Raw genomic sequence first — 17,535 nt, 5'->3', positions numbered from 1 at the left:
ATCTAAAACATTTTAAATTATACACGAAAAGATCTATTTGATCAAACTGAATTTGTTTTTTGGGTTAATTAAACATGATACGCACGCATGCAGGCTGATATTTTTTTGTCAATTAAGCAGTTTGATTAGTTTTGGTGTTTGACTTTATTATGACTCGATATTTTAGTTAAAACCTTTAGATAAGTGTGTAGGCGACAAATTACACCACAATTTGGCGTTAAATTTCATTTGACAAAAATTCGTTACTTTTCCAACAACAACCAAAAAAAAAAAAAACACCGACGATTAAATGTTAACGTAAACCTTGTGTGGGCCTAGTTTCAGCTTTCTAAAATTAACGACAAGATACTTTAAGTTAAAACTTTTAGAAAAGTTAAGGGACAAAATATGGTGTATAGTTTAGGCTATCATAAATATTAGCCAAAAAAATTTCCGACCTACACAATTAGGCTGCTCCTTTAAAGGAATGCTTTATTTTAAGATGCCAAAAATTGGATATTTTAACTTGGCCAAAATGAATCTATGTTCATCAGTGGACTACCCCTACCTTAGTCTCCTCACCATTATTCAATAGAGTCCCTAAAACTAAGTAGCCTAGGCATATTTGTTCATATAATACAGGTAGGCCCTATTTTAGCCTATTCTAAAAACATAAATATCTTTAAGTGTTTTTTCAATACCCGGTAATTAATTAGTTGACTTGAATTATCGGGTTTCTGTTGTTTAGTTAAAACGACACCAGGTTAAGTCCACGTATGGCAATATTGGTCAAATTTTAGATTTTATAAATCTTAAATCTAGATCTTTTCCTTTAAGAGCAATTTCAAACCCCTTTCTTATATGTAACTTCTCAGAATTAAAAATCTGACTGAATATTTTAACACTGTGATTTGTCAACATCTTTTTTCTTGGTGTTAAAGTAATTCATAAAATTACCTGTTCGTCAAAGATATCTATATATATTTTTTTAAACACCTATTAATCATTAATGAATGCAATATGTTAATGCCTACTGATTGGAATAACATTAGAGATTAATAAGTAGCATTGTTTCTCAACTACAGAAGTGATTTAATTAATTTATAGGGTAGATAACAGTGAACCGTTAATCACAACAAAGTGTGTAACGGAAAATTAAAATGAAAGTAGTGTTTATGTTTACCCACGTGACCCCAGTTTCCATGACGTCACCAAAATGACGTTGTCGAAGTAGGTCGCACTTGGCAACGCAGGGGCCATTATTGTCTTCAGGAAAATAGCAACAGTGTTTATTAATCAATCAGTTGGCCCGAGCAACTTCAAAGTTTTAATCGAGCTATTGTTATTCTTCAGGAATCATCAGTCAACAATTATGTAGCGAAAAGGAAGTTAAAATTGTCCCAAAAAGGGCGTTACAAGATAGTGTTTTTATGGAAGTATGTCCATTCGGGTCAAGCCGCTGTCTGTACAAAAGACAACATTTTCAATGTTGACAACTGGAGAAATGTATCCATCTCATCATCATACCCATGATGCTACCCACCATCTACCACCTCTCGCCAGTCAGACAGTCGGTGCTACATTAAGTACACATGGAGGCAGTAAAGACAGTGTGAAAGTGCAGCAGTTATTCGAAGATCATCATAATAAAACCAGTGGAATCGACAAAAGCCAAGTCCGGGAAGTTATTCAAAATGGCGACCAAGATCAGGGAAGAACAAATTCAAAGAACCAAGTTACTTCAGTCGGTATGCGACCAAGCTCTAGTAATACTAGTTTGGTCAGTAAAGGTGGTTCAGCAGCAAGGAGGAGTAATTCTATGAGCCCAGAGGTGGCTATGAAACAGTACATGCATAAATTGAGTTCTTTTGAACATCATGAAATATTTAATTATCCTCAAATTTACTTTGTTGGGCAGAATGCTAAGAAACGACAAGGAGTTGTTGGTGCTGCCAGTAATAATGGATATGATGATGAAAATGGATCCTATGTGCATGTACCTCATGATCACATTAGCTATCGTTACGAAGTGTTAAAAGTTATTGGTAAAGGAAGTTTTGGTCAGGTTGTGAAAGCTTATGATCATAAGGCAGGGGCACACATAGCTTTAAAAATGGTTCGCAACGAAAAACGATTCCATCGCCAAGCGCAAGAAGAAATTCGAATATTGGAACATTTAAAGAAACAGGACAAAGAAAATACGATGAACATTGTTCACATGTTAGAGCATTTCACTTTTAGAAATCACATTTGCATCACATTTGAACTTTTAAGTATGAATTTATATGAACTTATCAAAAAGAACAAATTCCAAGGATTTAGTTTACAGTTAGTACGTAAATTTGCACATTCTATTTTACAGTGTTTAGATGCCTTGTATCGTAATCGTATTATACACTGTGATCTCAAACCAGAAAACATTCTCTTAAAACAACAAGGGAGAAGTGGAATTAAAGTCATAGATTTTGGATCAAGCTGTTATGAACATCAGAGAATCTATACATACATTCAGTCTCGGTTTTATCGGGCTCCAGAGGTGATTTTAGGAACTAAATATGGCATGGCTATAGATATGTGGAGTTTAGGATGTATTTTAGCAGAATTATTAACAGGTTATCCATTATTTCCTGGGGAAGATGAAGGTGACCAATTGGCATGTATTATTGAATTATTGGGAATGCCACCCCAAAAAATATTGGATGTTTCAAAGCGAGCTAGAAATTTTATTAGTTCAAAAGGATATCCTCGTTACTGTTCTGTGACAACTTTACCAGATGGAAGTGTAGTATTAAATGGTGGACGTTCTCGTCGTGGTAAACCTCGTGGACCACCCGGTAGCAAAGAACTTGTGACAGCTTTAAAAGGTTGTGATGATCCCATGTTTATCGACTTTATGCGTAGGTCATTGGATTGGGATCCAAATGTTAGGATGAACCCAAGTCAAGCTTTAAGACATCCTTGGTTGAGGAGAAGACTTCCGAGACCACCACAAAATGAAAGCAGAGCAGATTCAGGAGCAAGGCGTAATTCTATAGGTACTCGTGGCTCTGGGATGCCAAAACTTTCAAATGGAACAGTTTCTAATAGTGCAAAATCAGGTGCACGATTAATAGCCGTGCAAGATGACATGAATACACGAACAAAATTACCCCAAATAGGTTCCACCTTATAACATTGTATACCACTTTAATAGCTTGTGAATCACTGTGTGTGTGAATTTTAAATTATTTATAAATAGAGATTGTGTATATTGTCAATATTATTTGTGATCAAAAAAATCAATCAAGTACATCGTAGACTTCTACTGGTGGACAATAATATACTATACCAGAATAGAGTACGGTATGCAGATAGACAACCGTCCATGCATTCATCCTGCTATATATTCACAATAATAATAAAACTATCGAGTGGAAACTATTATTTATTTGACTTTAAAGGGAATTTTCAGTGAATATTATTGATATCAGAAGACATTTAAATGATATTTTATTTCAAAATCAAAACTGAATAGGGTTTTTTAACCCTGTAGTTCGAGACAATGGAATTATGAAATAAATTGACTAAATTAACTTTTCATAAATTTTAAAATATTGCAGAAAATTCAACTCTGAGATTCATATAAAAAACATGTCCTGATAATGAATTGTAATTTTGCTGGTTTTTCCCTTTAAATAAGATCAAGTGTGTTTGTGTGTTAGAAACACATTGTAGTGATATTTAGAACAGATCAGGTTGTATAATGATTTTGCCTGAGGTCATTGAGTGAAGTTAAAATACCAAGTATTCAAGTGTACATATCTCTTCAATCAAGTTGTGAACAAGCCAATACATGCCAAATCAACTCAACACATTCTTTATGGTATGGGATATTGATCATTTGATTTTTATTATTTCATATCTGTGTAAAGTGTTTGATTTTTAGAAATTTATATTTTTTATCTGCAGTAATTAACTAAATGCCTCTATGAACTAGCACCATATGACTAAATGAATTGCAACTTTTGTTAAGGTCTTTTTTAGTGCACCGTATTTACCTAAACAAGCTAAATGTTGCTTTTCATATAGTTTACATAACTACATAAACCAATGGTAACATATCATTGAACAACTTCAACATTTACAAGTTAAATTATAGAGGCATTTATTTACATATTGCCTTTTATCCCAGCACATAATTATTTTTATCTTGAGTATATATTTTATTGTATGTCTTGCTTGTTTTGAGTTGAGTTTTAAGTGATATTGGATATTTTATGTTGTATAAGAACGGAGTCCAAAAGGATAAAATATATTTTCACCATCTCATTTTAGAAGGTTTTTTGTCATCAGTTTTATCATTCAACTTAATTTTGTTGTAAAAGTTCACCATAAAGGTCATGTTTGATTGCAAGAAATCTGTATCTAGACTTTGTTTCAAATATTTGATATAGGCTAATAAGGATTTTTGTTACATTTCTTTTTTTTTTGGTAAGCTTATAGAGAAGTTCTCCGCAAAATAAGCTGCAACTTTGCTAGCCAACTAAAATAAATATTCATTGTTAGGCTGGAGGCAGATGAGCGTATTTTATCGCCGGATAGCGACGATTTTAAAATTGCCCAAAAATTACTCTCATATGTCCGCTCATGTCGACAACGATATTTTACACCTGTACAAATCACAAGCATAAAAAAATGTTTGATATTTTCGACCGATTATATACGTTAAGGACTAAAATCGCTCGTTTGCCGGTGTCTGGTCTATTTTGTCGGGCTATCAATAATTCTTAAACCAATCTGATTTAATGCTGATATCATGTGACGTTCAGAATGGCTGCCTCATTTTTTAACTATCATGTAATCAAAGGCAAAATTCCGTGGAGTGATTATTCACCACTTCTGCCCCTTCTTGATTGGGTGGAAAAATTTGCAGGTGATTTTAATTGACGTGATTGTTGTAATAATAATATGCTTGTCTCAGGATTAGGAAGAATAATAGAATTTGATCAAAAGTTGTATGGATTGCATTAGATTTGACATGGATCAAAAATTTGTTTACACTATCTTTAGCACCCACACATATGACCTGGAATACATACTTGGTATCGGGTGGTAGGATATTGGTGAATCTGAATTATCCAAAACATTCCAAAAGAGAGAAAAATGTTTCTTTGTGAGCTGATGAAATTAAGTTTTCAAATCTAGATTCAAATTTTTTCAATCAGACAGGGCCAAGAAGTAAACTGTGATGTATTTTTTTTTTTATTTTATATTATTTTATCAGGGACCATATCTCTTTACTTTATTGTAAAATCAACTATTTTCAAGTTTTAAAACGGTCAAATTGTACATTGGTTTTAGTTTGTGTGACAGATTTTTTATTTTACCTATCTTCAGTCTGTGTCTATTCCTAGCAACATCAAAGTTTTTCAAGAAACACAATAGATGATTTATTTTGTAAACATGATCTAAGTGAAAACTATAATATACATATACTGTGAGAAATAAATTTCAAACAAAACTCAGCATTATAGTTAGTTTTTATTTACTTCAGTTACTGTCTGATCTTTGTTGTTTTTGAAGTTTATCAATATTGTTTACATGAATTTTAAATAAGTTTCAATCCTTTCATCTACAATTAGGGCATCAGTTGATTGAAATTTTAGCATTTTATTCCAATGGGTCTATATTCTAAAAGACATATTATATGATATTTATGAAAAGCTTTATGATGATCTTTGTGAAATAACAAACATAGGATTAATTCAGAAACCACAGATATTAGACAGTAGCTCAACCTGAATTTTGCCAGTTTAATATATGTATGTGTAACAGGAACACATGATAGCATTGATTTGCAATTCAGTCAGACACCTGTGGTTTCTACTATTCCACAAAAACCAGGTGTTTTATAATGTCACTTTCACAAAAGCTGATATTATATAAGACCCTTTCGATAATGATGTCATTAAATGCTTGCAAGAACCACTTCTGATGTCTACCTGCATCCTTTTTCAGAATGAAAGGCTCTCATGTTTTATGTCTCAGGGCTAAAAAATACACTCTAAACGTTGGTGTCCACACCATGGAGAAAATAAACTCACTTGACCAGATGAAAATTTAAAAGATCAAATCATGCAAAACTGAGCAGTTTCTGAAGGCAAAGATGTTTTACATTACTGAAATTACATGATATACTTCAGAATGCATCATTTTATGCTCAAATTTTCAAATTTCCTTACCTGCAGCAGGGTTTGACACCCCCCCCCCCCCCCCCCCCTCCTCCTCTAACAAAAATTCTGTGGAGGACCTTTATTCTGGGAATATATAAATATACTTGAATGGCTCCATAATGGTTTAATTCATTTACAACCCATGGTTTTATTACCAAATGCTGTGGATTTTGATTGGGTTGATCACTAGAGCTAGACATAACATGTCTGTTATACTGGTTTCATTGTTTTTATGAAGCTATTACAGGTACTCCTAGTACTATTAAAGCCATGTTGTTGGCTATTTACCAACTTCATATTGAAATCCCTTTCCACAAAGCAGTTTTCAGAATTAATATCTGGTAACAGGTTTGTCTGCATTTGAATAAAAACTGAAGCAATAGTGTCTAATTTTGGTATACTTTAAAATAACTCACTCTCATGGGAATGGATATTCGCCACCCGGATGGCAAATAGTCTACATAGATACATTTGGCTATTCGCCACCCTCTCTTATGTGAAGATATAATATATATTACAGCATCTTCACAATGTCCAGCTATAACCGATTTCGATTGGATTGTACACTAACGAATACAGCCAATCATAGTCGCCTACATGTGTATAGGGGACACTTATAGCATCAAATTGCTAAATTCCAATTTTCATACTAAAACTAGACATTTTATGACGTCACTATCGTAAAGGGTCGATTTTGCGACAGTGCCGTCATCAAACGCTTAGTAAGTATTACTAAGTGAAATNTAAGTAATCACAGACGTTTGACTGAAAATCGGAATGGTGCAAATTGATGCTATAAGTGTCCCCTATACACATACAAAGTTTAGAAAACATCTTTACATGACAGATTTTCACCTCCTCATAGATAACATATTTCGGTCCTTCTTTGTTCTAAGTAGTGAGAAATAGCCAGCCATTACAACAGCTGGGATGGTGTATTATAGTTAATTAATCGTACAGACATGTATTCCATATCCCCCTATATCAGATGCAGGGTCATGACCTGTTCTTTGTTATTTCATGAGATAATAAGATTCAAGATAAAAATCAATATGAATATTGGTCGAGTGTGCTCCACATGATTATGTTCATGTCAGCAACATACCACCAGTTGCCAACGTATTTTAATCTAAAATTAGATTTACAATTTCGCATCTTTTCCGTTTTCTGATATTTTTTATTCTCAATGGTAATCTAACAAATTTTCTACCAAAGATACGCTCCAAATGTAGTATTTTTAACCTTCAACAGAAAACCCCAAAAAAAACATACCAAATTGTAATCTAATTTTAAATAAATTGGCATGAACGAATTATAAAATCTGGTCTGGAAAAGACCTGACAAACCAAAACAACAAACAGATCGGGAATATTTCTAGCTGGGCGTGAGGTTAAACTCTGGAACATTCTCTCATGCCTTGAGTTTTATGAAGGTCAAAAGACTAATGACCATGTACCTTTCGTAATGAATTAAGCCATATCAAGTTGAGACTTAGGCTATGATGGAAATAGTCATTGGTTACTAAGGAGTGGTTGAAGAAAACCATCTATAATTTAACCGCTCAAGTTAATTAATTAGATTCGTGATCAATAAACCATCAGACAACAAGTCATGATATTATTGTAAATACAGGGTAAACTATATGCTAGGCACATGTCAATCAGTGGCGGCGACCCTACATTCTAGATTGGGGATGCGCTGAAATGAAATGTGTCGCGCCCCCTAGAAATTGGGTTGCACCCCTAATTGCACTCCTACTTTATTGTCAACAAATTTTGGTTGGTTGGTTGGTAGATGACAACTTAGCGCTCGCTTCCAGTTGATGCTGATATCGCAAACTAGGTAGTCGGAGTAGTTGGATTCCCCATTCAGTCAGTCTGCCCCCAGTCTCCGGAGGATGGAGCCGTCACTGTATAGCTTGACATTGTTCATTTTCTATGACATCAATAAATATGAGAGAAGTCGGTGCTATTAGTAAGATTACGTGATATGAGCAAGAGTAAATGAGAGATATGGATTACACTGATTATTTACTTTCCATTCCATTTCATATCTTATTATAACTGATTATAACATGATACAGATTAATATTTATATCACACACCAGGGGGTCCACCTCAAAGGAATATTATGGTATATTTATTTGCTTAAAGGGAAATTCTCCTTTTTTGTAGGTCGAATTTTTTTTTCGCTCAAATTTTGTGAAAACTATAAACCAAAATCTATAGAAATGTATCCGGTAACGTATTTGAACGTTTTAATTAAACAAATCCAGCCGTTAAATTTTTGACGGCACAATTTAACGTAAATAAAGATTACGTGCCTCATTTATTATTACTTAATGTTTTATGCTATTTTCGTACATTTCTAGTACTTCTAAAGACTATTTATATTCAAGACTCAAATCAACCCCCGAAAATAGCAAATCTTCCCCTTTAATAATCCAATGGCATAAATGAGAATAGCCTCAGCAAAGTCTCCGAAATATTTCATAATCTGTTTTCTGTGACTGAATTACTGACGTCATTTCCGATAGCTTTAATCAATTTTATGCAACCCGATCAAATGCTCTATTGGAGCTTAAACTCTAGATACAAACAGACAATTCAAACTACTTTTACGATTTCATTTATTTATCACATTCATTCAGTCTTCATTCATTCTGTAGAAATTAATAGAAAATGATGAGAAACTAAATTTTGCTTAAAGAGAATGAATGGTGTTGTATAAATCAATAATAATCTAGACAAACTAAACTATGACTAAGACGCCTCTATCTCTCTATCAAACCTCTAACATTTCAAATAATCAATTTACTTTTAGTGCTGCTACAATCACTTGAAGATCTTATAAGTTTTTTTTCTTCCATCGATCAGCAATACAAATTCCATACAGTTGTGCTAAAGGTTGCATCAATTACATGGGTTCGTAGACAATGGCTCTGTTCATCTAAAATTTCGAAATAAAAAAGTGTAAAAACTTACCAATACCACACTGTAGTCTTACCAATACTACTGTAGTCTTACCAATTCTACTGTAGTCTTACTAATGCTACTATAGTCTTACTAATGCTGCTGTAGTCTTACCAATTCTACTGTAGTCTTACCAATATCACTGTAGTCTTACCAATTCTACTGTAGTCTTACCAATACTACTGTAGTCTTACCAATTCTACTGTAGTCTTACCAATTCTACTGTAGTCTTACCAATTCTACTGTTGTCTTACCAATACTACTGTAGTCTAACAAATACTACTATAGTCTTACCAATACTACTGTAGTCTTACCAATGCCACTGTAGTCTTACCAATTCTACTGTTGTCTTATCAATACTACTGTAGTCTAACCAATACTGCTATAGTCTTACCAATGCTACTGTAGTATTACCAACACTACTATAGTCTTACCAACATCACTGTAGTCTGATCAATACTACTGTAGTCTTACCAATACTACTGTAGTCTTACCAATACTACTACAGTTTTACCAATGCCTCTGTAGTCTTACCAATTATATACTGTTATAGTCTTACCGGTATTATTGTAGTCTTACCAATACTACTGTAGTCTTACCAATACTACTGTAGTCTTACCAATACTGTTATAGTCTTACCAGTATTATTGTAGTCTTACCAATACTACTGTAATCTTACCAATACTGTTATAGTCTTACCAATACTATTGTAGTCTTACCAATACTATTGTAGTCTTACCAATACTACTGTAGTCTTACCAATACTACTGTAGTCTTACCAATACTATTGTAGTCTTACCAATACTACTGTAGTCTTACCAATACTGTTATAGTCTTACCAGTATTATTGTAGTTTTACCAATTCTACTGTAGTCTTAACAATACCACTGTAGTCTTACCAATACTACTACAGTTTTACCAATGCTACTGTAGTCTTACCAATACTACTGTAGTCTTACCAATACTACTATAGTCTTACCAATACTACTGTAGTCTTACCAATACTACTGTAGTCTTACCAATACTACTGTAGTCTTACCAATACTACTGTAGTCTTACCAATACTATTGTAGTCTTGCCAATACTACTGTAGTCTTACCAATACTACTGTAGTCTTACCAATACTGTTATAGTCTTACCAGTATTATTGTAGTCTTACCAATACTACTGTAGTCTTACCAATACTATTGTAGTCTTACCAATACTTCTGTAGTCTTACCAATACTGTTATAGTCTTACCAATATTATTGTAGTCTTACCAATACTACTACAGTCTTACCAATGCTACTGTAGTCTTACCAATACTACTATAGTCTTACCAATTCTACTATAGTCTTACCAATTCTACTGTAGTCTTACCAATTCTACTGTAGTCTTATCAATACTACTGTAGTCTAACCAATACTGCTATAGTCTTACCAATGCTACTGTAGTATTACCAACACTACTATAGTCTTACCAACATCACTGTAGTCTTATCAATACTACTGTAGTCTTACCAATACTACTGTAGTCTTACCAATACTACTACAGTTTTACCAATACTACTATAGTCTTACCAATTCTACTATAGTCTTACCAATTCTACTGTAGTCTTACCAATTCTACTGTTGTCTTATCAATACTACTGTAGTCTAACCAATACTGCTATAGTCTTACCAATGCTACTGTAGTATTACCAACACTACTATAGTCTTACCAACATCACTGTAGTCTTATCAATACTACTGTAGTCTTACCAATACTACTGTAGTCTTACCAATACTACTACAGTTTTACCAATGCTACTGTAGTCTTACCAATTATATACAGTTATAGTCTTACCGGTATTATTGTAGTCTTACCAATACTTCTGTAGTCTTACCAATACTATTGTAGTCTTACCAATACTATTGTAGTTTTACCAATTCTACTGTAGTCTTACCAATACTACTGTAGTCTTACCAATACTACTATAGTCTTACCAATTCTACTATAGTCTTACCAATACTACTACAGTTTTGCCAATGCTACTGTAGTCTTACCAATACTACTGTAGTCTTACCAATACTGTTATAGTCTTACCAGTATTATTGTAGTCTTACCAATACTACTGTAATCTTACCAATACTGTTATAGTCTTACCAATACTATTGTAGTCTTACCAATACTATTGTAGTCTTACCAATACTACTGTAGTCTTACCAATACTACTGTAGTCTTACCAATACTATTGTAGTCTTACCAATACTACTGTAGTCTTACCAATACTGTTATAGTCTTACCAGTATTATTGTAGTTTTACCAATTCTACTGTAGTCTTAACAATACCACTGTAGTCTTACCAATACTACTACAGTTTTACCAATGCTACTGTAGTCTTACCAATACTACTGTAGTCTTACCAATACTACTGTAGTCTTACCAATACTACTGTAGTCTTACCAATACTACTGTAGTCTTACCAATACTATTGTAGTCTTGCCAATACTACTGTAGTCTTACCAATACTACTGTAGTCTTACCAATACTGTTATAGTCTTACCAGTATTATTGTAGTCTTACCAATACTACTGTAGTCTTACCAATACTATTGTAGTCTTACCAATACTTCTGTAGTCTTACCAATACTGTTATAGTCTTACCAGTATTATTGTAGTCTTACCAATACTACTGTAGTCTTACCAATACTATTGTAGTCTTACCAATACTACTGTAGTCTTACCAACACTACTATAGTCTTACCAATGCTACTGTAGTCTTACCAATGCTACTGTAGTCTTACCAATACTACTGTAGTCTTACCAATACTGTTATAGTCTTACCAGTATTATTGTAGTTTTACCAATTCTACTGTAGTCTTACCAATACTACTGTAGTCTTACCAATACTACTACAGTTTTACCAATGCTACTGTAGTCTTACCAATGCTACTGTAGTCTTACCAATACTACTGTAGTCTTACCAATACTACTGTAGTCTTACTAATGCTACTGTAGTCTTACCAATACTGCTTTATCCCTTTTTAAAAACAGTTTGAAACTTGATGACCATTGCTATATAATTTTGTTCGACATTTTGCATGAAATGTGATATGCATTGTGAAATAGTTTATATTCATTTTATTAATAAATTGTGTGACTTCAGAATTACTTATTTAGAACAGAAATAATCATTTAACTTAAAGATACAAAGAGATTTAATTAATTGAATTGCGTAATAATATGATATATTATTTATAGCATGCCATATGTAAAATACTATACCTAGTGGATATATAACTGAGAAACTTACGTGCCGTAAAGAAAGTTTCTAGCTAAGGTCGCCGCTCCTTTAATTCATTAATGACTATAGCTTTCATATAGCTTAATTAGAGATCAAGACGAGTCACTCTGATATCACCCTGATTTGCATTAGCAAGTTTTTAAGGCTTATTTTTCAAATGACAGAAACGAAACTTGATACATCCACATCCAAGAAATAAAGCCATTCTAACAGTCAAATTTATTATTTATTTCCTTCTAATTGTTGTTTGAATCTTCAAAAAACAGTTCCCTCGGCCTACAAACTAAAAAAAAACTGTATCTGCGATACACACAAAACTGCTTAAGTAACAATTAGCATTCTCGGTTTTTAATTAACCCTTGTAAAACAAATTCAGTTTGATCAAGAAAATACATATATATAAATAGAATACTTTAGAAATATTTTCAGGTATAATTTACAACGTTTTTGAAAATGAAAACTCTTTACAAAAAAGTAGAATACCCCTTTAAAGACAAATAATTTATTCAGCTCTGTTAATACTCTAAAACCATCCTTGTTTTTACGTCATGCTCGCTTGGTGATATTTATTTGCTTATAACATTTCCTTAAAACAGTCCAATTTTCATTAAAGGGAGTGTTAAGAGATTTTCATTATTTTGAATGTGTAACGTGGGACTGATAGCGTCAATTTTCAATCAGTCGTCTGTAGTTCCTGTCAGTGGTATTTCTTGGAAACGTTGTTGAGGGGTCGAGCATAATTTTCAAAGGTCACAGGTTCATTCTTTCACTATGTAAAACGATAAAAAAATTTGATAGTAGGGGGTCCGGGTTTTCGGGCAACCCGGGTCAGCCCATTTTCTGGGTGCCTCCCCCCCCCGCCCCCCCCCATACTTAAATCGCAAAATATACTTTATCGTGATTAGTAATAAAGATTGTATAGAGGTTTTCTAAATTTTTTATCTGTATCGGTGACACTGATAACATCAATTTGCACCATTTCAATTTTCAATCAGACGTCTATTCCTGCAATTCCATTAAAACTAAGTGTTTGTCACAATCTTAAAATCTGTTAATATTATATAAGGTCTTTTGCGGTGCTTTTTACAATCTCTTTAAGTCCTTCTTAAATTCTTTATTTATTATACAAGAAGAACAGCCCTAACAAGGTGTAATTGCGTTCAATTGCTTAAACGTCTCGTTATTTATCATCCTCAACAAGGAAGACAAACATTCGGATCAAGATTCCCTCCGACTGTATGATGACATTACATCAGAATAATGTTTCTTATATAAATAATCTATTTATCTCCAATCTGGCGTAACAAGAATGTTAAATAATGGGCGTTATCAACACGGGAAATTATTGCAGAAAATATTTCGTCATTTGATACACTTCCACTCTTCTATTTACATTATTGTAGTTGAAATGGTATTTTGATTGCGTGGTATATAAACCAAGCCGTTTGCTCATCGATTTTGTCATCATACGAATACTTCATATTAAACTACGAATGATTCTTACTTGGAAATAACACTCGAACGCAGTTAACAACCATTTTGAATATTATCTTCCTCGGCTTAATAAGTCGAATTTCAATAAAGGTTAAATTATTTCAACTAAGCCTTCAGATCACATGTCAAGCTTTAGAAATGGCTTTAATTGTGATTTGAAGGCTTTGTTGAATATTATAGCCTTTTTAAAAAATGGCTTTTATGAAAAATCGATTTCTTAAGTCGAGGAAAAGATTCAAAATGGTTGTTAACTACGTTTGTGTGTTATTTCCATGTTAGAATCATTCGTAGTTTCGTATGAGGAATACTATATATTACAAAGGTAATGCTATATGCTATAAAACGGATATTAAATAAATGATATATTATGATTTAAATGAAGTTACTTTAAACTTCGGATGATTATAATTTGATATATTGAGTCAATACCAATGGAAATTTCAATTAAATAGTCATATTATCATTGTTACTCTTGATTTAATGACAATCATTTATGTCCTGGTGTTATGAAAACTTGCACAATAAGGTCTATCTCGATTCAATAAATGAATTTTTCAATCATTATCTTACCATGGTAATTCATTTGGATTCTCCGATCAACAGCTTTATAACAGGTACCCGTAATACTTTTCAGATTGAAAGATTCAACAACAAAGTTGTCTGTAATTGAATAGTTAGATTAGTGATTTCGACACGTAAGGTTCATAATAAGATGACCTCATATCTTAATGCTTTACCAGTTTCCTGAGGGCTGAAAAAGGAACAACAGTATTAGTAATGTAAATTTTCCAGACTTCTCGTTGAGTCTGTTTAAGCTAGTTACAGACTGGATATCAACTTAGTGTTAAATAATATAATATCTCCCATCAGAAATAACCCACATAGCACGTCTATAGAATAACATTCGATCTAAATGCGACATATATTTGAAACAGAGCCGGTGTAAATGTACAACACCAGCTTTGGTAACTGGTAACTCTATTTACGTCGAGGTGACATTCTTAATCGAAGAGTGGCATAAGGTGTTCTAGCAGGGTAGGTATATTTGGTCTCACACTCCAGTATAATATATGATATTGAAAGTCAAATTCGATGGGGTTTAACCAGATGTTCATTTAGAGATATATTTTACCTATTCATCCTAGAGAAAGATTCCCTAAACCTACATAAATACATACTGAATCTGTATAGAAATCAATGTATTTTAACATTTAAAAGGTTGATAAGTAAGATTTATATTGTTGCTAAGGAATGAGAACAATGCTATTCTATGTTAAGTCTTTCTTGTCCCAACTCTTGTGTACATTTTAAAATTCTATAACGCCTTCACGTTTACATTTAAAGAGACACATTTAATGTTGGATGCTATAGAAGGCAGGCTAGTATCCTATAGAAGCACTAGCCAAGGTCAAAAGAAGAGATTAAGAATAAGATTAAATTGAAAGTGTACTAAACTGTATTTCGCTGCATGCGAAGAGAAATTCCAACAATGTAAACATTGGAAAGACTGAAATCATACAATGCTTTTAAATAATACACAAAAATCTATAAAACATAATGCAATTTTTTCAGAGAGTTTTAAAGGTTATATACCAACTGTTAATATAACAAACATTTACGCATGATCTAATTTAAGATTTAAATATAAATATATAATAATATTAATGTTTTTGTTATATGATCTAATTTGTACACGCGTTAATGAACCTTAATGAGAACTTCATATTTAAAGGGACATGTTTACTATCTGTTTGACTAATCATACCTTAGTTTCAGAAACAGGAATTTTTAGCCAAACCAATCAGTAATATTGTTCACAACTCACCGTCGAAATTTGAACCTTCACATCCACGCATGTCTAGAATTATCTGCGTTTGGAAGTTAAACTGACAACTTGTCTTTTCTTGAAACGCCGCCATAGTCAGTGATGTAGAGGGGCAGAGATGCAGAGACATGGAAAAAGCGGGACGGGACAATAAACCGATGCACGTTAAAGTTCCCTCGACTGTTGGAAATCTAAAAAAGAACCGCTGTATTGGCAAAATTTCCCTCAACGGAAATGACATGACATTGTCCATCTTCATTAGCCCACATGGTGCAGAGACTAAGGTACGATTGGTCAAATGAATGGCGAATCTGTCCCTTTTACGTAGTGACACATCCAATTAGTGATTTTCATTGAAATTATAGAGTTGGTACTCTTTCTATCTGGAATGTCATCTTTATAATAACGTACTGCATTCGCATCGAAGGAAGGTCTCAAATCAAAACTGCAAGTCATTCCTTGATACAGTAGACTGCAGTTATTGTTAATTTGGATCGAAAACTCTTTCCTTGACTATAAAATTAATTAGTGCTTAGGGTTAAGAAATCAACAGTACTAAACATTGTGTGAAAACAATATGTACAGTATACAACGCTAGTTTTTATAAAAGCATAATTATCGTCTTTGTATCAAGGGTTAAATTAACTATCTGGGTCGTAAGCCCTAAGTAAATAAATTTGTCTGTCGACTTGCTATCAGGAAAGAGTATTATTGGTAAATAATGATGTAAATAGACTATTCTTAGTCTTTCTTCTAAAATCAACTGTAGAGATAATGGATCATGTATCAAACATTCATTGTCTATATCATTATTCATATATATATACCGAATGAAACGTCATGCAGCTGTAGGCCTATGTATAGATATATATCCATTAAGCTTATAGGCTAGGCTGCATAATAATGTACTTAAAAACATTGGAGAAATCAGTGGAGTTTACAGATGGGTTTCCTTATTTTTTAGTGTCAAATTAAGCAAACTATTTGATTAATTGGTGTTTTAAATGAATCTTCATGTATTTTTAATCATATCAGTATGTTCTTATATTGCAAATAATTAAGTATTTTAACCAATCATACAGTCTGGATAAACAAAAAAGACTTTCTGACGTTTCTTGATCGGTTACTCATTGTAATTCTGCTGGTAATTCTCTTCTTAAGTAGCTATATGAATTATGAATTAATTATGGACATGGAGATACAAACTGGTATTTTTCCGGTAGAACGTTTATGACCATTCAATTCCTATGTAACCCTATAATAGGCCTACATGGAAATAACACATACACACGAACGTAGTTCACAACCATTTTGAAGCTCTTCCGAGTAAATAAGTCGAATTTTGATAAATGTCATTATATTTAAACCAACGACTGAGCAAATTCTCCCAGATACCACCAATGGCTTGCAGTTGTTAACTATCCACATTGTTTATTTGTTTATTTTGTAAATCTCTCCAGAAGTAGGTAATTGATCATCAAATTGATGTATTCCAATGCTGTAATTCACAGTCCCTACTTGTGACCTAGGCCAGTGCTTCTATAAGAGAGTTTCTCTTATAAAACCGTATACAAGGTAATCTTTAGTCGCAACTGTAGACGAAAAGGGGCTGAACGAATGATGCTAGATTAGGTAATAAGTGGCAAATAAAAAAATATCCCCCACCAAGAACATTATATTAATCACAATTATATATCATATAAATATAGTAGTAACTTAATCCGCTTAGACCAAAGATTATAGAAGATATTAATTCGAATTGATTGTTGGTTTATAATGCTTGCTAAAC

General features: G+C 32.9%; 1 protein-coding gene across 1 annotated transcript; it reads left to right on the top strand.

The window, feature by feature from the left end:
• Nucleotides 1–1,483: 1,483 nt before the first annotated feature.
• LOTGIDRAFT_123164 (hypothetical protein) lies at nucleotides 1,484–3,151 on the top strand (the record flags this gene model as incomplete). The annotated part of the gene is made up of 1 exon (XM_009060629.1): nucleotides 1,484–3,151. The coding sequence occupies one exon, from the start codon at nucleotides 1,484–1,486 to the stop codon at nucleotides 3,149–3,151; it is 1,668 nt and encodes a 555-aa protein (XP_009058877.1).
• Between the last annotated feature and the right edge of the window lie 14,384 nt (nucleotides 3,152–17,535).

The sequence above is a fragment of the Lottia gigantea genome (assembly GCF_000327385.1).
Source record: "Lottia gigantea unplaced genomic scaffold LOTGIsca_43, whole genome shotgun sequence".
In the NCBI taxonomy this organism is placed as follows: Eukaryota; Metazoa; Mollusca; class Gastropoda; family Lottiidae; genus Lottia; species Lottia gigantea.
This window is presented reverse-complemented; position numbering and strand designations above follow the sequence as displayed.